The sequence below is a fragment of the Vicia villosa genome, unplaced genomic scaffold (assembly GCF_029867415.1).
Source record: "Vicia villosa cultivar HV-30 ecotype Madison, WI unplaced genomic scaffold, Vvil1.0 ctg.001812F_1_1, whole genome shotgun sequence".
In the NCBI taxonomy this organism is placed as follows: domain Eukaryota; kingdom Viridiplantae; phylum Streptophyta; class Magnoliopsida; order Fabales; family Fabaceae; genus Vicia; species Vicia villosa.
This window is the reverse complement of record NW_026705738.1, coordinates 1-24,063: the sequence shown is the minus strand read 5'-3', so window position 1 is coordinate 24,063 and position 24,063 is coordinate 1. Positions and strand designations below refer to the sequence as shown.

At 33.5% G+C, this 24,063-nt stretch overlaps 3 protein-coding genes across 3 annotated transcripts; all 3 read right to left on the bottom strand.

Moving 5' to 3' along the window:
- Positions 1-2,364: 2,364 nt before the first annotated feature.
- Positions 2,365-2,980, bottom strand: LOC131636706 (uncharacterized). The gene has a single exon (XM_058907317.1). The coding sequence runs from the start codon at positions 2,978-2,980 to the stop codon at positions 2,423-2,425; it is 558 nt and encodes a 185-aa protein (XP_058763300.1). The 3' UTR covers positions 2,365-2,422.
- Positions 2,981-9,685: 6,705 nt separating this feature from the next.
- LOC131636705 (UPF0481 protein At3g47200-like) lies at positions 9,686-10,402 on the bottom strand. The gene has a single exon (XM_058907315.1). It carries the CDS (start codon positions 10,235-10,237, stop codon positions 9,686-9,688), a length of 552 nt encoding a protein of 183 aa, XP_058763298.1. The 5' UTR covers positions 10,238-10,402.
- A 10,240-nt stretch (positions 10,403-20,642) lies between these two features.
- Positions 20,643-23,885, bottom strand: LOC131636722 (putative serine/threonine-protein kinase). Its single transcript, XM_058907331.1, has 6 exons — positions 23,492-23,885; positions 22,317-22,420; positions 21,859-22,069; positions 21,544-21,781; positions 21,288-21,438; positions 20,643-21,163 (listed from the first exon to the last, which is right to left on the bottom strand). The coding sequence occupies exons 1-6, from the start codon at positions 23,565-23,567 to the stop codon at positions 20,801-20,803; spliced, it is 1,143 nt and encodes a 380-aa protein (XP_058763314.1). The 5' UTR covers positions 23,568-23,885; the 3' UTR covers positions 20,643-20,800.
- Between the last annotated feature and the right edge of the window lie 178 nt (positions 23,886-24,063).

Below are 24,063 nucleotides of genomic sequence, written 5' to 3'. Positions count from 1 at the left end.
CTTTAACTTTAAATTCTTTAAATCTAATATTTTCTCACACTTTTCACTTTTCACTCATTTTGTTGAATTCAAATTCTTTTCTCTCCTCTTTACTCATTTATTACTCATATTTATAATTCAAAATTGTATTCTATCTATCTTTTATTTATTTTTTATTTTCTTCTCAATTTTTCTTAATTTTTCTCTCTTTTCTTAATTTGTTTTAACTTACAATTTTTATTTTTCTTTTTAGATCAATTATTAATATATTGTGTAGCCAATAGAAAATGAATTTTATGAACAAAATTGAGATAATGTAGCCAATTTATGAAATATTTTTCTTTATAATATGTTTTATTTTTACTATATTACTATACATAAAAACAATTTTATAATTTTATAATATTTATTTTTAAATTCGTTACTATAGCTAAAAACAATAATTATTTTTTTAAGTTTGTTAGTTACTATATTGATTTTTTTTTTCAATGCAACTCTATCATTTCATGAATTGCACATTTCGATACTAAATATTTTCACCTCTTTCCAATAACTATGCAGTATAATTTCTGTAATATTTTAATGACAATATACTTTCTCACTTTATTTTTACTTTAGTACAAATTTATATCTCTATTTTATTAAAATAAACCCTCAATCTCCAAAGATGTGACATATTCATTTTCTCCTGTTCTATTTAATATTATTTCTCATTTAATAAGATGAAGAAGTTAGTCCTCTTCTTATATCTTTGCTATGAACCAATTGATTATTCTTGTCTCAAAACACATATTCATTTTCCTATTACCTAAAAGGACAAATATTTCTTTATTATATAAATTGGATACAAAACAGGAGAGAAAAAATAAATTATGTTTATGAAATATATTGTCCCTATCGTCACTCGAATATAGATATTAGTCAAAACTAATTATTAACATTTAATATATAATTTTACATCTTAAAAACTTTGATTTTTTTAATCATGAAAAAAAGTATAAAAATCAAATACATAAAAATAGTGTTTTTCTTATGTCCGCGTGAGATTGAAATAAGATGCATTTATCAAAATTTATAGAACTTAATAGGAAAAAATATTTTAAAAATTACTAAGAAACATCATCAAGAATAACAACACACAAATCCAAAAACATTACAACAGCAATTAAATAATTTAATCAATAATATTAATTATTTACTTTATAATTAAAATTTATGATTTAATGACAGTATTTAATAGTTTTTAATTAAAATTTATGATTTCACTAATACTTTTTTTTAACGGGAAGAGATTAATTCATTTCATTACTAATAATATTCTGAATACATGTTGGAATATCATAGAAATTATGAAAACTAGCCATTAATAGAGCCACCCGTGCCCGTGCAAGAGCGTGAGCAACCTCATTAGCTTGTCTTCTAACGAACTTAACATGAGAGTTCCTAAAGAAAAGAGCCATCAACCGGTTACATTCTCCCATAATAGCTCCAAGATCCGAGTCATTAGGTCTCAGAATGGTCACACTATCCACAACTCGCTTAATATCTAATTCAAATATTTCTATTACTTTACCTTCTACAATTTATTAGGGGAATAATTAAAAGATTTATTTTAATACTTAAAATAGTTTACTTTACCTTCTATAATTAATTATTATTTTTAAATTTTTTATCATTCACTATCATAATAGTCATTTAATGAGTTTGGTAATAAATGATTTAAGGCCAAAAAAATTTGTGACAAAATAAACTTAGTCAACATTCTCATTAAAGTAAATGATTTTATAAGAGATCATTTTTAATAAATATTTTTTAAAATTTTGAATTTTAAAAAGAAAATAATATATAAAAAAATTTATGCTTCTAAAATGAAATTAAAAATATTTTTTTAAGTTAGTTTTAGTGAATAAAATGTGGTGCAAAAATAAGATTATGTTTTACTAAACCTTTTGTACACGGGAACATGAAGTTATTGATCAAAATATTGATTATTAACGGGACATGAAGTTACTGATCAAAATATTGATTATTTACGGGACATGAAGTTACTGATCAAAATATTTTTTAAGGTACACGGGGACATGAAGTTATTGATCAAACTAATATTTGTACACGGGAACATGAAGTTATTTATCAAAATATTGATTATTAACGGGACATGAAGTTATTGATCAAAATATTTTTTTATTAACTATACATTCAATTATTATTTTTTCACGGGTACCAGATACTTTTCTATTAAAAAATATACATATGAAACAAATGCGCGTCCCGTACCAGAACCCGTGCAAACGCACGGGTTTGTTACTAGTTAATAATGAAATGCAAACGTGTAGAAATTATCATTTGGGAAAGTAATAAGTTAAGATTGCAAAAACAGTCTGTACAAGAGTGAGAACAGAGATCACCGTGGCAACGAAGTTGTAATTTGTGTTCATAAATTTTAAAGCCAATCATGACGATGATAAACGATTGAATTCCACAATGTTTTCCACATTCTCTCAATAAAAGATGCCTCATGATAATTGTTCATGTCATCAACCATTTGAATATAGTCACTGCACTCAACTACCTTATCATCAACTCCAATTTCAATTGTACGGAAAAACTCCATCAACTCTTGGTTGCTCATCTTCAAATGATCCACAACGATTTTCTTGTCCTTGAGTAGTTGAACATCATCTGCACAACAGATTAGACCATTGAAAATCAAAGCAGCCCAAGTGAATTTTCCGCCGCGGCCGCCGTCGGGGAAAGTTGTGCTTGTGCTTGTGCTCTTTTTATGATGTTCCCAAGCAATTAGATTGCACCATTTAGATTTTGTTGTTTTTGTGACATGCAGTTGTTCGATTTCAAGTTTCCCTTTTTCAAACTTAAAGTAAAAATCCAAACCTTTGGCTTCTACTACCTCTTCATGAATATCATCCGAATCCAAGTGGTTAGAGTTTATAAGGACATTGGCAAGCCTAAAAAGCATATCACATAAACTTTTCCATATCATATTGAAGCAAGAAAGTTTGTTAGGATGCAAATTCAAGAACCCTAACAAAGTTACTAAAAACTCTAAAACTACAAGACAAATAAAACTAGGCTAAGAAAATAAAGATAAAACATAACTTTTGATTTCATTGATTGATTTTCAAGTGTCAAAGACACTACATATATATAATAATACTAATGGATAATAAACTAAAGGCCCAATACTAATTAAAGTCCAATTCAACAACATTTAAAGATCCTAAGAACATTCTAGAAAACATTACAAAATATAATACTAATATAAATTCTACTCCTAATTTAATATCTAAAATATTTATTTAATCATAATTCTTACTCTATCAAAGCTCAAGCTCTTTATCTTTATCTTTATCTTTATCTTCAGGGAGTGATTTTATCATGGTAACTCCTGAAATTAGGAGTCTAAAAGCACAGCGCTTCAGTTTATGCTTTAGGACATGTTGCTGCTGAGTATTGATAATGTCGCCGACATGATGCTCCTGCTGTTGCAGTTTCATGTATTGTGATCAAAACAGGCTCTTATGAATTAACAACATTTTAAATTGATTGAAAACATTATGATTATAGTTATTTCTAACTACTAGTTCCTTTCTAAATTATGTTTCAATCAATTCACATAAATTAAAAAATACAACAAATTTCATTTAAAAAATTAATTTTTCTTAAAATATATAAAAAACAATTTTATTTTTGAAAAGAAAATTATAAATAATTATCATTAGTTTTTTTATTGAAATTATAGAACATATAATTTTTTTCTAAACAACTTATAATTTAGAACATAATTAGCCTATAAAATAAGATGATTTCTAAGGTGAGGGTTCTCCTAAATCTCTCACTCATGTATCATTTATTTTGACCATTAGATTAGATTAAATATGTCTTTATGAACTCAATAGTCATTACCACACATAAACTTGACTATCATCACACTAAATATTTCTTATTTTAATTTCCCCTTTCTCCCTGTCAATGAGATTCATATGGCCTTTTGCTCTAATTCTTTTAATATTACTACATAAAAATTGAAATTAAACATTTTAATAAATTTTGTCAACAAAAAATAAATATTTTAATAAAGACTAAAATAAATATTATATCTATATCAAATCTAATATCAATCAATTTCAAAATAATAATAAAAAATAATTATAAAAAACATAAAACTTCAGTCGTTTTGGTGGTTAAAGTCGAAATATGTTACTTTCATTTATGATTATTAGTTATCGAGGTTAAATTCTTTATCTTGCCTACTAACGGTTATGTAGATCATTTTTTTTCTGGATTTTTTCAAAATTTTGGATTCTTTATTATCATTTTGGTATATTTTACGCTGAGATGACTTGTTATGGTCGTTAATATATATTTTATTTTGCCTTTTAAAAATATATTTGTAAAAACTAAAACAAAATAAAAATAATTGCAAGATTTGAAAAAAAAAACTAAAATTAAAAAAAATAATTGCAAGATTAAAACAAAAAAAAAAAATACCATTTGCATATTTAAATCAATACATTTATATTTTTATTACCTGGTTACTGTGACTCTCTCTTTTTCTCTGCCTCCCACCTTTCCCGTTAACAAAAAAATGAACAACATCTAGAATATGAGGTGATTCAATGCTCTGAACCTGAACCTGAGAGTAACCTAAAACAGACAAAACAAGATTATTAATCATGGTCGCCCTCTCCTTCATATCCAATTCAAAAAAACTGCGAAAAAGTTGTCGAGTATTATGTATGATATAGTTTTATAAGTGGTTGACTTAGTCAACACTAGCTTTTATATGATATAGTTTAGTTTGTTAAGTTTTACTCAATAAACTGTAACAAACTATAGCCACATATATATGTGTGCTACACTCTTGTAATCATACAGTTTTTACATTTCAATACACAGAAGCAAGTGCAGAGCACTTTCAGTTTCAATATGGTATCATTCGTCTAGATCCATTATCACCTTCTTCCGCTTTCAACTCTCCTCCGAGTTTCTGAGAAACTCGCATCACTCTCTTCTTCCAAGAAGCATCTTTCATGGCAGAACCCAATCAAGACTCTCCACACGGCCAAGTGTCTTCGCAGTTCGCAAACGCCATGACTCACAACGCGTTCGGACCAAAGCTCTCCATCAAGCTTCAAGAAACCAATTTCCTTCTTTGGAATCAACAGGTTGAAGGAGTGATCCTTTCACACAAGCTTCACAAATTTGTGGTGAATCCGCAGATTCCTCCGATGTTCAAGACTGATGAAGATCGCATTGGAAACACCATCTCTGAAGAATATGAAGCTTGGATTGTGCAAGATCAGGCTCTATTCACATGGCTCCTTTCTACGATATCTGAAGCAGTTCTACCTAGGGTTCTTTCTTGCAAACATTCTTACCAGATTTGGGATCAGATTCACAAACACTTCAATGCGCTAATGCGAGCTAGAGTTCATCAGTTACGTGCTGAGCTAAAGATCACCAAGAAAGCGAATCGATCCATCTCTGAATATGTCTTACGAATTCGAGCTATCGCAGATTCACTCCTTGCCATTGGAGATCCAATCTCTGAACGTGACCAAATTGATGCTATTTTGCAGGGTTTGCCAGAAGAATACAATCCCTTCGTAATGATGGTGTATGGCAAAATTGAACCTCCAACACTATATGATGTTGAAGCATTGCTCTATGTGCAAGAAGCACAACTTGACAAGTACCGTCAAGAATTAGCTCTTACAACTGCTACAGCCAATGTAGCACACACAGTTGATAATCAAAATACCAAGAACACCAGAGGAAATCCCCAATCTGCAAGAGGTCGTGGAAACACCTTCAGAGGCAGAGGACGCGGCAGAGCCAGAGGCTCATACACTTCAGGAAACCGCCCAACGTGCCAACTATGTGGAAAGTATGGACATGCTGTTGCTGATTGCTGGCACAGGTATGATGAAAACTTTGAACCTGTTCAAGCCAGAACTCAAGGAAATAGTCAGGTAAATCAGGGAAATGAAGAGCAGAAACCTCAATCTACAACATCAGCTCAAGCCTCAGCATTCTTGGCTCATCAAGATGACCTCACCATACCTGCAAACCTTGAGTCCCAGGCCTGGTTTGCAGACTCAGGTGCATCTCACCACATCACCTCTCATAACTCTTATTTTCATAGTCATAGTCCCTATGCTGGATCTAATGAAGTTCTTATAGGAAATGGCCAAGGTTTATCCATTAAGTCTATAGGGTCAGCAAAAATTAAATCCAATACATTGCCTAACACTGTGCTATCCTTAAATCATATGCTTCATGTACCTAGCATTTCTCGTAATCTTATCTCTGTGTCAAAGTTTGCCAAGGACAACAATGTGCTTTTTGAATTCCATGCTGACAAGTGTTATGTTAAATCTCAGGAATCTAAACAAGTACTTCTAAAGGGCTCACTTGATTCCAGTGGACTGTATTGCTTTCACAATCCACTGATGGAGTCCTCCTTACAACCTACAGCCAACTCAGCTAGTGTCCAAGTCTATATCTCAAATAACAAGTCTCAAGACTCAGGTTCCAATAAATTTTCTTTGTGGCACTCTAGATTAGGGCATGCTAATTCTGTTGCTGTTAAAAATGTACTCAAACTTTGTAACATTTCCTTGAGCAATAAAGATTCTATTGAACTCTGTAATTCATGTTGCATAGGGAAGTCTCATAGAATTTATGCCCCTCTAACTCAAACTGTTTATTCCAAACCCTTTGAGCTCATACATACAGACCTATGGGGACCCTCCCCTAATCCTTCCAGTGAAGGCTATTTCTATTACATAGCTTTTGTAGATACATACACCAAATACACATGGATATATTTCTTAAAACAAAAATCTGAGGCTCTCTTTGTGTTCAAACAGTTTGTTTCATATGTTCAAACCCAATTCAACACTAAAATCAAAGTTGTTCAATCAGATTTTGGGGGAGAATTTCGCCCCTTCACCAAGTATCTCAATGAGTTAGGCATGACTCATAGACTAACTTGTCCCTATACTTCCCACCAAAATGGGACAGTTGAGAGAAAGCATAGAACTATTGTTGAAATGGGACTAACACTTCTAGCTCATGCCAATCTACCAATCAAGTATTGGGATCACAGTTTCTCTACCTCTGTGTATCTAATCAATAGACTTCCCACATCCACATACCCTGAGTTTACATCTCCTTTTCACTCACTATATAACAAACTTCCTGACTATGCTAATCTTAAAACTTTTGGCTGCTCATGTTTTCCACATATCAGACCCTATAACAAAAATAAGTTACAACTTAGGAGTGAGGAATGTGTCTATCTTGGAATCTCTCCTCATCATAAAGGTTTTAAATGTCTAAGTAAAGAAGGCAAAATCTATGTGTCCAAAGATGTGGTTTTCAATGAATCCCACTTCCCTTTCACTGGCTTTAAAAACTCTTGCTCAGTAACAGGTACAACTGGGCCCCCCAAGTCTATTCCTCTCTCTATTACTGTTGGACCTAGTACAGGACAGCCTGTAAACTTTCAATCTCTTGAGGTACCTAACACCCCTACTGCTGTAACAGAACAAAGTGCTGCTATACCAGCTCTAGAAAGTCAGTCTATGCCTCAGGCTCAAAATTCTCCTAGTGCCCAACATAGCACTTCTTTATCCACAGGGTCCTTTAACAACTCTGTCCAAAATGAGTCTGAAGCTGTCCTTTTCTCTTCACCAATTACTAATGCTCAGTCAAATACACACATATCTCCATCACTTTCTCCTAATACTCAAACAAATACAAATGGTATTAACTCTGCATCTGTTTCTCTTCCTAATTCTCAAACAAACACTTCTTTATCTGCTTCCTTTCATGAGCAACAACCTCCCTCTAATCTTGTTGTTAATCAACATGCCATGCTTACCAGAGGTAAGACTGGTAATTCCAAACCAAAGGCCTATCTTGCTTGTACTGAACCCTCCACAGTAAAGCAAGCACTAGCTCAACCAAAGTGGCTTGAAGCCATGAAACAAGAATATGAAGCTCTCCTTGCCAACAATACATGGACACTCACAACCTTACCACCTCATAGAAAGTCAATAGGTTGTAGATGGGTATTCAGAGTCAAAGAAAACTCTGATGGTACTCTGAATAAGCTCAAAGCTAGACTAGTGGCCAAAGGTTTTCACCAACAGTATGGATTTGACTTCCATGAAACATTCTCTCCTGTTGTAAAACCAGCCACAATAAAAGTTATCCTCACTTTGGCTTTAACCTACAAGTGGGAAATACAACAAGTAGATATAAATAATGCTTTCTTAAATGGTTCACTTCATGAAGAAGTCTATATGCAACAGCCTCCAGGGTTTGAACACTCAAACAAAACTCTTGTATGCAAACTGAATAAAGCTCTATATGGCCTTAAACAAGCTCCAAGGTCCTGGTATGAAAAACTTAATCTGGCTCTCTTTCAGTTTGGTTTCAAAGCTAGTAAGTGTGATCATTCTTTGTTCACTTACAACAATCAAGGCATTGTTCTGTATGCTTTAGTATATGTTGATGATATACTAATAACAGGGTCTTCCTCTACTCTCATTCATCAGTTAATTACCAGGTTGCACCAACAGTTTGCTCTAAAGCAATTAGGCAAACCTGAATATTTTCTTGGCTTAGAAGTAAAGTATCAGGCCAATGGATCTCTCATTCTTACTCAAACAAAATACATCAAGGATCTCCTTTCAAGAGTGCATATGGAAGATGCCAATGGTGTTCACTCCCCAATGCTAAGTCATAGCAAACCCAGCAAGTATGGTACTGATGTTATGCAGGATTCCACTCTGTACAGGTCTGTTGTGGGAGCCCTTCAGTATGTAACCTTAACCAGACCTGAAATTGCCTTTTGTGTTAACAAAGTCTGCCAATTCATGGCTAGTCCTCTTGATAGCCACTGGTGCCTTGTGAAGAGAATACTCAGATATCTAAATGGCACCTCAACACATGGGCTGCTACTGTCTCCAACTAACCCAAATCATGCCTTGTCTTTGAGGGCATACAGTGATTCTGACTGGGCAAATGATCCGGATGATAGGAGATCGACCTCTGGTACATGTATCTTCATAGGGCCCAACCTAATATCTTGGAGCTCCAAGAAACAGTCTCTGGTAGCCAGATCGAGTGCTGAAGCTGAATATAGAGCTCTTGCTCACACTACCTCTGAGCTCTTATGGTTAGAATCGCTTCTTACTGAATTAAAGGTTAAATATATGTCTCCTACATTGCTGTGTGACAACCTAAGTGCTGTGCTTCTTTCTCATAATCCTATTCTTCATGCAAGAACCAAACATGTTGAGTTAGATATCCACTTTGTAAGAGAAAGAGTCATGTCCAACAAGCTGAAAATCCAACATGTACCAGCTTCTGCACAAATAGCTGATATCATGACTAAACCTCTTTCTACTGCAAATTTTCAGGATCTTAGAAACAAGCTCAAAGTTGTGCAAGCTTCACCACTTTGATCTTGTGGGGGAGTATTATGTATGATATAGTTTTATAAGTGGTTGACTTAGTCAACACTAGCTTTTATATGATATAGTTTAGTTTGTTAAGTTTTACTCAATAAACTGTAACAAACTATAGCCACATATATATGTGTGCTACACTCTTGTAATCATACAGTTTTTACATTTCAATACACAGAAGCAAGTGCAGAGCACTTTCAGTTTCAATATCGAGAAAGCTCGTGGAGGACGAAAATCGGGATCTGATTCTCCAACAAAGTGAGATCAGACAAGACATCTTCATCTCTCAGGAGTTGAGCTGCAGGAGAAGGAGATTTCAACTGGCATGGTAGTTCATGATCTAGCTCTTTTGATATGAGAACCTCTAACAGAAAACAACCGTCCACTAACATGATTTTCGCGAGTTCGTGTTGTTCTAGGTTGATGTCAGCAACATAACTTGTTCGAATCTGGTTGTTTAGATTCCAGATTACTTGGCAGCATGCTCTCAGCTTTCCATGAGGGGACATGTTGTGTTGTTCTCTGTGAAAAAGATGCGTCATGCACTGTCTTTTGATATTTTCCATGAGAAGTAAGTGTTCTCTAGTTCCCTTGAATTTGGGTCCGATTGAGACTGCCCTTGGTGTGTAAGCATCTTCGTTTGATTTTTTAAGTGCTTCTGGAATAATTGAAATGCTGTATGGTCGAATATAACCATCAGAGTTGACAGAACTTAGTGAAACTTCCATAGAATGACACCACTCACTAAACTCCATGGCCTGTGTACTGGACTTTTTCTTGTTTTGCCTTGAATGATGGATATGTATAATTGAGCTATATAATATTTCCTTGCGACTTTGAGGTAATATTAGTCAACTCATATTATTCAATTACTCAAAGTTATTTATTCTAGGCCACTCACAATGTCTGGTGATAAGAAGTGGCTTCCTATCAAAGTTCTAGACTAGGGTTTAAACTAGGAAAGGGGAAGAACAATAAAATTGATTAAATAAAATAAAGGAAAATAAAAGACTTTTTTTCATTTCATTTCATACCTAATGTCTCAATGAGACTACAATATATAATACTTCTAATGGATAATAAAGTAAGACCCAAATATTAATAAGAGTCCACTAAATAATAATACATAAAAACATCAATATAAATTCTAAACTAACTTAAATAATATCATTCTCCTTTCTATCATTACTCACCCCTTCAAAATCAACCTTGTCCTCAAGGTTGTAAAATTAATGTCACAATTTTTTTTAAAGATGTTTCATAAAGTCTACGTGACCAAAGTGACTAATGGGTGATGCACCTTTAATTAAAATATAATATCATATCATGTGGCTTTGATAGTACTACTGCATTAGCTGTCATGTAGTAGTGTACTAGTAATTAGCTGTCAACTAGCGTAGCTGTCATTTAGTGTCCATGAAATTGGAGAGAGAATATGAATTGGAGAGAAATTTTCTTAACGTGTTACTCTTTTGATACAGAATCCCATTGTTCTTCTTTTACTCATCTTCAACTCTATTTTCTCTCTATTTTTTTCAATATCCATTGCATTTATTGAACATATAAAAGATGATATGAAGATGGTTATTGAATTCAACATCGGAAAACGGGCGTTCATCACCGCCGGGATCAAAAACTAAGATGTAAAAAATGTCGATGGATAAAGGGTGTTCATCATGGCCGGAGGTCATTCGTGGCGGCGGTACTGTCGTCGATCGACCCACGTCCGGTGGCTCTGAGAAAATTTGCAGATTTAGAAAAAAATGAGGTTTCTCCGGCGAAAAATCAAATGGAATATGCGGTGGTTCCGGTTGGATAGGCGGTGGTTCCGGCGGAGGGGATAAAATGGGTTCAGCCATCGATAAAACTATGGAGCTTACTATCGATTTCGGAGAGCACTGATCCGGTGGTTTTGGTGGCAGCACCTGAGTCTCAGCTACTGATTTCTTCTCATCAAATGGCTTCCGAGTTGGATTTGAAAAAAAAATTCTATTGAAACATCTTTTTTTCCTCTTTGTTCTTCAACAAAAACTTGTTCTGGAAAAATAAAGACCGTCTGCTGCTTCAAATTTGGAGAAGGATTAGGAACAGTTTCATGGGTTCCAGATCTGACTTGAAAAGAAGTTTCTGTCATCGGTTTCATGGGTTCCAAATCTGACTTCACATCTGGCTCCTCCTCTTCTTCTACTTCCTCATCTGAAATTGGTAAAATTTCTCGCCATTCAGGTTTAAAACGCCATAACAGAGCTGTTGTAAATGTATCCCAATTATATCTGCGATGAACACGAGACCACCATATCCACCATGTAAAAGCAGAGCCTCTCAATGCTCCAACAGCTTTTAAAACTTTCAATGAGTTAGGTGTTTCATGCTCCTTGAAAAATTTCTCCAAACATAGAATCCACCAATAGGCATCTTCTTCCCCATCAAACAATAATATCGTCATGACTTTAAGCAGAAGTGAGATCGAAATGAAAGCACCAATTGATAAGAAGTGGCTTCCTATCAAAGTTCTAGACTAGGGTTTAAACTAGGAAAGGGGAAGAACAATAAAATTGACTAAATAAAATAAAGGAAAATAAAAGACTTTTTTTCATTTCATTTCATACCTAATGTCTCAATGAGACTACAATATATAATACTTCTAATGGATAATAAAGTAAGGCCCAAATATTAATAAGAGTCCACTAAATAATAATACATAAAAACATCAATATAAATTCTAAACTAACTTAAATAATATCATTCTCCTTTCTATCATTAATGATAGAAAGTTTAATAGAATAATTTATTAGTTAAATAAGTTTTATTAGTATTTTGATAAATTAAGAGTTATTTTATATTATTATATTTTCTAAAATATTCTTAGGACTTTTGGGCTTTTAATAGATTTGGGCTTTTATTTAATTATCCATTAGGAGTACTATATATGTAGTGTCTATGACACATTTGCTATTCATCAAAGAAATGAAATGAAGTTTATTTTCTTAGTTAGTTTTTATTGTCTATTTTATTTTACAGCTTTTCCTTAGTTTGTTAGGGTTTAGATTTAGCTTCCTAACATTGGTGCTTTCATCCTTGAACTTCAATCCTTCCATGGCAAATCCATACTATCAATCTTTCATTCCTCCATATGTTAGTGCTCCATCACCATTTTATTATCACTCCATTTCTCCTTATTACTCTACTGTCACAACTATACCACCTCCATCATCTAACCCATACACATCATATCCACCTTCACCTAACCCATACATTTCATACCAACAAGAACCTCAGAATTTCAATTCACGGTCAGAAACATTTTACCAAGACCTGGAAACTCTAAAACAATATTTGATTGAAACTCATGAGATCTCAAACAAATATAGAGAAGAGTTGAAGGAACAACTTCAAAATTTGAGTTATTCTATCAAAACTTCCTCACAAAAACTCTCTGCTACGTTGAAAAGGTCACAAGAAAAACTTAAAGAAAAATATGTGTTCAAGAGTACTATAGAAAAACAAACAGAAGAACAAAAAGAAAGAGAAACTTCTGGTTCACAAGTAATTTTTTCAGTGAAATTTTCAACTCCGGTAACATTTATTGCGTCATCTTCGGCCAAACCTTTCAGATCCGCAGCAACACTTGCGTCCTCTCTTCCGGCAAAATCACCATCGTTGAAATATACAGTCGTATTTGCATATCAGTCATCGCAAGAGAAACCACAATCTGAATTTTTCTCCATTCCGTCAAAACCGCCGTGTAGCGTTTTTTTGCCTTTTCCATCAAAACCACCTTTGATTTACTTCATAAAAGTAACTTGCTTCTCACCATTAGATCAACATCAATTTCTCAAGGGTAAATCACAGTCACTCAATAATATCACAATCCATGTGACCACTCATCATTCATCCATTGTGTACCACATATTTTATTTTAATATAATTACACCCTACAACACGCCAGTACTGTGTGCAGTAATGCTGACACACCTGTCGCACCTGCAGGCGCGTGGGACAAGGCATCAACACCAATCACGTGGGCAAATAATCCTCTACCTTTGGATAGACAATCTGCTTTTTCCTCTTCCCACTAGAGTTGCACAAGCGTCCAACCATTACACTTGTTTCCTCTTACAAAACTTTTCCACTATCAATTCAATTATCCTCTTGAGAACCGGGTCCCACACAATTAAAATACCATTGCAACTCCAATTTTATGCTACTGTATCAACAAATTATGTTTGGAACCATTTCTTTCCTAACATTAGCATTATTTCTCAAAACTTTGGTAGCGTACAACATGCTAAGAGGAAAAAATGTGAAAGGGACATAGCTAGCTTAAGAGCTTATTCAAGAGCATGTCAACAATTTGGTATGTCTACATTATGTGGTTCTTATAAGTTCAAGCAATGGGATCCAGGAAAGCTTAGAGGAACTATACATTTTTACAACCTTGAGGACAAGGTTGTTTTTGAAGGGGTGAGTAATGATAGAAAGTTTAATAGAATAATTTATTAGTTAAATAAGTTTTATTAGTATTTTGATAAATTAAGAGTTATTTTATATTATTATATTTTCTAAAATATTCTTAGGACTTTTGGGCTTTTAATAGATTTGGGCTTTTATTTAATTATCCATTAGGAGTACTATATATGTAGTGTCTATGACACATTTGCTATTCATCAAAGAAATGAAATGAAGTTTATTTTCTTAGTTAGTTTTTATTGTCTATTTTATTTTACAGCTTTTCCTTAGTTTGTTAGGGTTTAGATTTAGCTTCCTAACATCTGGCATAAAGGTCAATTACAAGCACTACAAGAAAAGAATCAGGAAACATGTGCTTTCAAGCATGAAACATGTAGTTTCGATCTCCTTTTAACTTTTTACAGTTAGATCTAATCGGACACTGATTTATGAAGAACATGTAATTAAACGGAAGTCGTTATAACCGATAAATAATATAAAGCTTTAAATGCGCTAGATCCAAGTATTATATTCATTCTTACACTCATATTATTTATCATTTATTCACTGACTTTGGCTCGTTAGAAAGTAACCTTGCATGTCCGCCCGCTCCAGTGTATCGGAATCACACTCAGCCGCATACAACCCATATTTCACTCAATTGTTGATTATTCCTTATTCATGTAAGCAACAAGGGAATCGTCGGTGGATGTATGACATCTAAATCTCGCAAAATTCCACGAGTAACCATCATTTTTCATTGCAATTCAACAAACATCTGATCTCTTTCTCGTTCAAATCACTTATCAAACTCATAAAAAATGGCAACATCGAAAGCTACTAAATCAATTGTTCAGCACAACGCCCCCACTAAAAGTCCTACAACAACCTATGCTCCTGATCCCAAAAGGGAGACTACGCTTCCTCCTACGGTCCAGGATGATTAAGTTCTAGTAACTTTTCCTTTCGATCTTCTAACACAAAACTCAGTTCCTCCCACAATCTACCAAGACACATTTCAAGTCCTTTTGACTTTTCGGTCTTTTCAATAACTCCAAGGTCAGACCCCGAATCAAGGTCCATTGCAATAGTTGATTTCCAAACAAGAGATGTTTCATATCCTCCAGTAGTTACAAGTCAATATAGAGACCATTGTGTGTGCAAACTAACCTCGTGCAGTGATAAAAAAGTTGAGCCATAACATATCCTTGCTGACTCCATCTCTCCATGTAGAACGCTCCCTAGATTCCCGGATTCCATCCGACATCAAGAACATCATACCCCACCACACGTGTCCAAAGGAAGAGGAAGAGGCAATCACATTTCACTAGAGATCCATCGTCTACACCACTCACCATCACGCTACTCCCTAAGAGATGAAAGGAACAATGTCAGAGCATAGGCTCCCCAAAGGAAGAGGAACATGTTCTCGATGCACATCCTCAATGGTAGGATCCCAAAACCTCTCGAGAAGCCTCTCATGTTGGACAACTATGATGGCTCAGGAGACCCACTTGAATCTATGTGCTTGCAGGTAGAGCTGTTTGCAACTGTTAGATGATCTTATTTGTTTTGATGATGACATCACCTTCTTTATGTTTGATGAAATCTTTGGTTACAACAATCCATCAAACTCTGATGATAACATCCAATCAAGAAGCTATCTCGAGCCTCGTCACTTAGAAGAGTCAAGTTCTAGTTGAATTTATAAGTTATTGATGAATTTATCAAAGGGGCTTGAAGCTCTAAAAGTTGTGAAAGAGAGGAAATGTAAAAACTCATATTGTCATGCGCTTAGTGCGTGTTTGAGTGACCATTTTAATTTAAAAAGTATAGGAGTTATTCTTGAGATACTGAGACAACTCTCTCACACACACGCACGCGCACATACTCAAATTCATTTTAAAGCTTCTCTTGTTTTTATAAAACACTTGAGAGATTGAATAGTTCATCAATGGAGAATCTAAGTGAGAGATTGAATAGTTCATCAATGGAGAATCTAAGTGAGAGATTGAATAGTTTATCAATGGAGAATCTGAGTGAGAGATTGAATAGCTCTTCCAGATCAGCAAAGTTAGATTGAATAGTCCTCCCATTGCTTCTAAAAACTTTTCAAATAACCAAATAAATTAATCAACTTTTTCATTGGCTAAAAAGGCAGCTCTAAAAGTAACACTTTGTCTATGGTGGTTTACTCCAGTAAATGGTGCAAAAATCATTGAATATTTATTAGTTCCATATGTAGTATCAAACGAAACTACATCCCCAAACAATGAGTAATTTTTTCTGCAAATGCCATTGGCCCAAAAAGCATATTTTAGACGATCTTCATCATCTACCTCATAAGCAAAATAAAAGGACATGTTTGCTTCACGCTTCCCCTTAAAGTTATCAATGAATACAGATGCATCAGAATCTTTAATTAATGTCTTTAAATCTCTTAAACAATTTTGTAAATCCCTCTGCGTGCACCCAACATTTTGATAACCACCAAACTGTTCTTTTAGCAATTGATATGTTTTTGATGGTCCAATATTTGCTCTATTATATGCATATAAAAAACTCTTATGGATAGGTTTAACTTTTCTTACCGATCTAAGAAATTGTCTCTTACTTGGTGAGGCAAGAGCATGTGTATTATTTTCACAAAATCGCGTGAGCTCATATTTACCTCCTTCTATTAATTTGAAAGCAACCTTTGCATCACACCATTCTCTTGTTAAAGTTCTTCGTCTTTGTTTAGTTTCTAATTCTTCTAATTTATCTGGATGGTAACCTTCTTTTGAACAAACAAAATATTTCCAAATCTTCACTCCATTTTTATTTTTTTTTTCTGACGAGCACCGTACACTAAATCCAACACTATGGGCGTATTCTTTGTAAAAATTCTCACAATCTTCTAATGTATCAAAAAGTTGTCCAATCTTAGGCTTTAATTCTTCATCACACCGGGTTGACAATCATTTATTTATTAGAAGAATATAAGACATATTTTTTATTAAAAAAAATTAATTTCTTGTAAAAAAATAAAATCAATTAAAATGCTCATGAGACTTATAGAGAAATACAAAAATAATTATTAGAAACTTAAGCTTGAAAATCAATTCCATGCTAATAGGTTCGTAAGAATTTTTTTCATGTGAACTTAAGCTTGAAAAATACAAAAATAATTATTAGAAACTCAATTGTAAAAATAATATAAAGCATATATTAAGATCATACATACCTTTCTATATCATTTTCCATTATAATCTCCACAAAATCAATGTACTGAGAGAGAGAGAGGGGATTGAAAACAAAGAAAAGAAAAGTCTCTTGCCTTAAAGAAAAATAGCCATCGTCATCGGATTCTTACCGAGAAGAAAGAACGGCAAAGAAAAAATAAGGGTTTAAAAGATGTAATAATTATTATCACAATTTTCTTACAATTAAAATAAAAGAGAAATATAATATTAGGTGTTAAAAAAATTAAATAAAAGAGAATAATTAATATATGTGGATTCATATTTAAATCTACATAAAGATATTGCTCATATTGCCCTTAAATAAACATTTTAAAATCTGAATCATTAATTTAAATTCTATGGATACTATTAAAAGTTCTCGTTTCTCATTATAGCAAAAGTTCTCATTTGATACGTCCCCTATAAAGCTGTCACATAAGCCCGATAATTAAAAGTCCTAATTATTTGACCCTATTAAAACCCCAATATATTAAGCCCCTAATTATTGAGATTTATTTTAGGGCCTAAAATCTTAAACCCTTTACGTAATGTATTTTTTTTGCCCCATCGAAGGGCCTTATTAATACTGTTTGAGAAGAACATGAAGGGTGAGTGTTGTTTTGATCCATCTTGTTGGTTACTTTCCAAATGAAGCTTAATACGACATGAAGGGGCACTTAGATAATTAACTTCAAATGGTGTGAGATGTCGTCCATGGCAATAAAGTTTTGTTCTACACATTTGATGTCTCACTGGCTTGAGTCTTGACACTGTTAGCTTTGCCCTCTCAATTCTCAATCCATCTACAAATGCTGAAAGTTTACATGCTTTGTTCAATTATGAATGACCAAAAGAACTTTATATTATTATTATTATTATTATTATTATCCAAGAGTAAGTTATAATAACTTACTCCACATCTTGACCATTAATTATTTTCAATCTAATGGTTAAAATTAATAAGTCATTAAATGTGGAAAGAGAAAACTATTCCTTATTAATTTTAACCATTAGATTGAAAATAATTAATAGTCAAGATGTGAAGTAAGCTATTATAACTTACTCTTGGAGTCAATATAACTCTCCTCTCTCTCTCTCTCTCTCTCTCTCTATATATATATATATATATATATATATATATATATATATATATATATATATATATATATATATATATATATATATATATATATATATATATATATATATATATATATATATATATATATATATAGGGGACGACTCAAGTGAGAACACTTGGTTATTATGAGAAATGAGAACAATGAATCACGACCATTAAATTTTGATTGTGTTGATTTTAATCGACTGGATTGGTTTTCTTTCTATGTTGATTTAAAATAAATACTAAGGATCATAGAAAGAGAAACCAATCCAGTCCATTAAAATCAACAAAATCAAAATTTAATGGTCGTGATTCATTGTTCTCATTTCTCATAATAACCAAGTGTTCTCACTTGAGTCGTCTCCTATATATATATATATATATATATATATATATATATATATATATATATATATATATATATATATATATATATATATATATATATATATATATATATATATATCAATCAGTTACCAATGTAACAGTATTTTTAGTAGCAATAATGAAAACTTTACTTTACTCCTCTTCTTCTTCTTCTTCTCTTGTGATATCAACATGGTATCAGAGTCTGGTTTAAGATTCGGTGGGCCACCTTCTATGGTTTCCGCAATCGGGTCACCCGCCATTTATTTCTACACTCCAGTTGTCTAGTCCGAGGCGTGAGGGTGTGTGTTAAGAGTCCAACATCGGATAATATATGGCCTGAACATGTCCTTATAAGTGGGGGAAATCCTCACCCTACAAGCCGGTTTTGTAGGGATGAGTTAGACCCAACCACATTTCTTAACATGGTATCAGAGCTCAACTAAGCTCTTGTGACCGTTTTTCTTGCTTGTTCAAGATTCTGCAGATTTTTTTTAATCGATTGTTCGCTCTTCTCTGCAATCGTTTCTTCTCCATTTCTTTTCCCCATGGATCACCAAAGTTATGACAAGTGTATAATTTCCTCTTACACGTATACAAATTTCTCCTATTTTCACTCACTAAATGATATTTAAGTATATTTGTCATATTTTTATTAGAAAATAGTAAGAACTGCACCTAAAGAATTGTACTTAAATTTTGTCCATATTAATCCTGCAAAATAATAGGACGTTAACTAAACCTGAGGCGTGTATGAACACTGTCCCTAACAATTTATCCGCCTCATAAGCACAAATTTTCTAGGATTCAACAGGTTCTTCCCAGACTCTTAGTATGAATCTGAGGTATCAGAACAATAGATAATTTTTAAGATGACTTAAAGATGTGATCAGAAGAAAAAAATATAAACAATTCACATTATTTGTTCATATTTTTTTCTACGTTTCAAAAGTAGGAGAGTCGTTTATATAAGAAAAAGAGAAATAGATTTAATGACTTTGACTAAATCAAGTTAATATTAGAATAAATTAATTATTAACCAACTTAAATATTATTATAAATTATAAATAAATTAAATAATAATAATGATTTTTTTAAAAAATATTTGTCACTTAAAAATTAAAAGTAAATTTACTTAAAACTTTTGAAATATAATCAAAATTTATAACTAGTTTGAACAATCAAGTATATAATTTAGCGGATTATGTCTCTAAGGACGCAAATTGAAGGAACACCTTAACTTAATTTGTTTTGGGTGTATTTAGTCTATTTGAAAGATGAGAAATATTAAGTTGACAATCTGATTGTGGTTCAAACACAATAATACAAGTTTCCCTTATGATGTTAATCAATGGTGGACTCATTCTTTTAGGCTATGTTTGGGAGTTTGGAGGGGAAGGGAGGGGAGTGCTTTGGAAAATAAGAAGAATTGAGTGAAAATAAGAAAAGGATTTTGGGTAGGAGGGTTTTGGAGGGTTTGGTTTTATTCATAACACCAAAAACCCCATAAAATGGGGGAACTCAAAAATTGTATTGAATGACGGTTTTGGAGGGTTTTGGAGGGCTTATATAAATTATCCAAATATCTTTTAGGTTGTTATACTATTTTGAAAATTAAGAATTTTGTAATGATAATGACTCTTTTATCATTCTAAACAAAATCATTTTTTCAAAAAATGACAAATATTTTTCTATATTTTTTAAAAAAATTGTTTTCGGAAGCCTTCCCCTCCCCTCCCCTCCAAACTCCCAAACATAGCCTTAGAGGATCTCTTTGATTTAATTTTTTGTTACAAGGATTTGCATGTGCATTGATTAATAAGTCTTTGATCCACATTGTTTTTGTGGAAGTTGAATTATATTATTCTTTGATGGAGTAAATTATGGTGTTTTGAAAACAAGGGGTGTAAGAATTGAGTGTGGTGGTGTTAAGAGAAATGTAAGTGCACTTGGTAGAAAAGTCTATATAGAACAGGATCAAGGATGTGCCAACCAAAGAAATTAAAGGTAGAAACATTTATTTAATGTAGTATCCAACAGAAAGAAAGAAATAATTAGCAAAGTGCATATACACAAGCATTTCTTTCCATGATCCCCTTTGGAAACACATGGATCCTAACAACTAAAACAATAAACACATCATTTGCACCTAACCATCATCTAGGAAACATCTCTGTCACAATATCTGTACCGCTAAATTGTGTCGATGTTCGGTGTTGATTTTCGGATTTTTTGTACTTGATTACTTGAGACGACGATGACGTCTCGTTCAAATAGCTGCTCGTCTTTCCCGAGGTATCCCATCTGTATATTCCAGGCTCAGTTAATGCCTTCTCATTAAGATGAACTTGTTTGGAGAGCATTTGTAGTACTTGTTTCATGGTTGGTCTATGTGTAGCTGATGATTGGGTGCAGAAGAGAGCAACCACAAGGAACCTATACACCTCGTTCTCTTCGTAATCGGTTAGTTCTGAATCAACAAGTTCTAGAAGCCGGTTTTCTTCTTTCAGCTTCCAAGCCTGCATACATGAATGACAGATATTGCAATTTATATGACCAACAAAAAACAGGATGCATCAACTTTATTCATCTTTATATCGCTATGTATCCGGCGAAAAAAATGACCAAAACCAAGAAATATACCCATTCCACCAGAACCAAAATATTGTCTCCAAATGCAGCTTTGCTACTACTTTTACCACTGATTATTTCAAGCATCAGAATCCCAAAACTGTATACATCTGCCTTCTTTGTAAGCTGTCTTAGAAGTGCGTATTCTGGTGCAAGATATCCCCTGTTAACACAAAAAAAGTAAGCTATAATTATACGTTACGGCCAAGTTACAAAACGTAGTCATGTTGTCTATAAATAATTCATCAAAGTATGCATCTGCGCTTACATTGTTCCTGCAACTCGAGTACTAACATGGGTGACATTGTCAGGAAAAAGTTTTGCAAGACCAAAATCACCGATTTTCGGATTGAAGTTCTCGTCCAGCAATATGTTGCTTGCTTTGATATCTCTATGAACAATATTTGGCTGAGTCTCTTCGTGAAGAAAGGTTAGACCCGAAGCTGTACCGCAGCAAATAGCAGCCCTCTTTCGCCAATCCAGAGGAACACATTTACTTTTTGAACCTGTAAAAAACGGAAAGTTAAACTATGAAGATAATAACTTTTCTTGGTTAGTTAATGATGATGAGAGTAGAGGTTACCTAACAAAGCACTCGCGAGGCTATTGTTCTCGAGAAACTCGTACACCAATATTCGATGATTACCCTCAATACAGAAGCCGATCAGCTTAACAAGATTTGGATGTTGTATATTTGATATCATCTCAATTTCTGTCATGAATTCACGAGTTCCTTGTTTAGACTCTACAGAAAGAGACTTGATAGCAACTTGAGTGCCGTCCCTTAAAACACCCTGCAAATATTAATGACAAGGAAACAAATTTAGCAATAACACAGATGCCGATGATTTATTTCAGCTTATTTCCATAACTTCTCCAGGATATCTTACTAAAAAAAAGCTTATAGCTTATATGAAAATAGTTTGACATCAGCACTTATATTACAAAAACTTATGATATAAGTGCTTAATTAAGTTGTTTATTCAAACAAGGTCAAAAACAAAAAGGAAGAGCTCGTTGGTTATGAATCATGATCCTCACCTTGTAGACAACTCCATAACCTCCTCCACCAATTTTGCATGAAGAATGAAAATCTCCCGTAGCAGATCTCAATGAGCTATAGCTAAAGCTTTTAGTTTCCCCCACTGTTAATCATAAACAAAGCTTTAAACACAAGGAAACAAAGAATACGAAATTTCTCAAACAGTTAACACTTGAAAAGGGTCAAGAATGTATGTAGTTTTAGAATGATAATGTTCAAGTCAATGAAGTTTCACTAGATCATGACACTTTCACATTCATATTATGCTTAAATAATTTGCATATCATACTAAATAGCACTACTTGCTCCGTTAAATAGGGGCGGCAAAACAGGCCCAGTCCGCTGGACAATGTCCGTTTTGCCTGCACTTTTTTTGCTAGGCAGACCAAGATTTTAGACCTGCACCCTCTAATATGCCTGTCTCGCCCGCTACGATTTTTTGTGGGCTTTTGCGGGCGCGGGCATTATCAAGAACTTTTGCAATTTTTAGCCTTTAGGGGGTGCAAGGCCCGCATGCCCGCCCCGCCTCACACTCATTTTTTCGCGGGGAAGACCAAAGTTTTAGGCCTGCACCCTCAACTATGCCCACCCTACCTCGTTTTCTTGCGAGCTTTGGTGGTACGGGCCTAATCGGGGCAGGCGGGCATCCAACACCGACACTATCAAAATACTGACATTTTAAAAAGGATATCAGTCCCATAAAGCTATGTGTCACTGACACTTCATATGGAAGACATGTCTAGTACGGCAAGACAATATCGAAAAATATGCGATTACAACCCTTGATTTTCTAACTTTACACATTAGTTACTATAAAGGATCCAAATCCACAATTGTACTACTATATGAAGCTATGACATATCCTAAACCTTAGTTTCAACTTTCAACTGAACATAACCAACAACCAAAATACTCAAATGAATTTTAAAAGCTCAAAAAACAAATCTCAAGCTACAACTCCATCCATTCCCAATTCCCTAAAAAACCAGAACAAATTTCAGGAAAATACAATCTCTTCATGAAGCAACCAACCCTCTATTCCTTAAAAAAATAGGCAATTCCAATCTTTAAAAACATTTATCCAAGAGAGAGACAAAGAAAACAACAAATTATGAGAATCACAAACTCAAGAACCTGTATACAATAAACTTAAAGCCATGTTCACTTTCTGTACCTTGTTCAAGTATCTGCTCAGCAGGTTCACCCTTCCCTTTACACCAATTCAAACCACCAAAGCAACAGAAAATCATGACTATGCCACCATCAAACCCTCCAACAACATTTGTTACACAAATTCATCACACAAACCAACCACCAATAAGGCTTGAAAACCAAAACTAACAAACCCAAAACCAAACCCTGAGCCTTCAAATTGACAGGGGTGTAAAAAAACTGAAAAGCAAAGATTTTTATTCTCACAGAAAGAAATGAAACCAAACCCTTTATAATTTATGAGTGATGATAACGAAATTGAAAGGTTGGAAGGAACGTGTGAACCCATAAATGATTTTTGTTAAAAAGGCAATAAAATGGAAGCTTTGAATGAAAAGTAGTGACGATAATGATCTAAGAGTAGTGTGTGTGGGGTAAAATCTGAAAGAGACATGTTTTTATTTATTTTTGTCCGTGTCTGTTTTTCTTACACCGCTTGTCTTTGCTTGATGAAATGAACAATGGAAAAGAAACATGACTACGTCATTTGTTGTCATTGACGAGGTCGTCATGGAGACAAGAAATAGTCAAAAT

What these genes read in the sequence shown, in the direction of transcription:
- LOC131636705 (XM_058907315.1), bottom strand. Translation starts at nt 10,237, where the DNA reads ATGGAGTTTAGTGAGTGGTGTCATTCTATGGAAGTTTCACTAAGTTCT.
- LOC131636722 (XM_058907331.1), bottom strand. Translation starts at nt 23,567, where the DNA reads ATGATTTTCTGTTGCTTTGGTGGTTTGAATTGGTGTAAAGGGAAGGGT. An exon ending in GTTATGGAGTTGTCTACAAG is followed by an intron (nt 22,070 to 22,316) that starts GTGAGGATCATG and finishes TAATATTTGCAG; the next exon opens with GGTGTTTTAAGGGACGGCAC. An exon ending in ACTCGAGTTGCAGGAACAAT is followed by an intron (nt 21,439 to 21,543) that starts GTAAGCGCAGAT and finishes TTGTGTTAACAG; the next exon opens with GGGATATCTTGCACCAGAAT.
- LOC131636706 (XM_058907317.1), bottom strand. Translation starts at nt 2,980, where the DNA reads ATGATATGGAAAAGTTTATGTGATATGCTTTTTAGGCTTGCCAATGTC.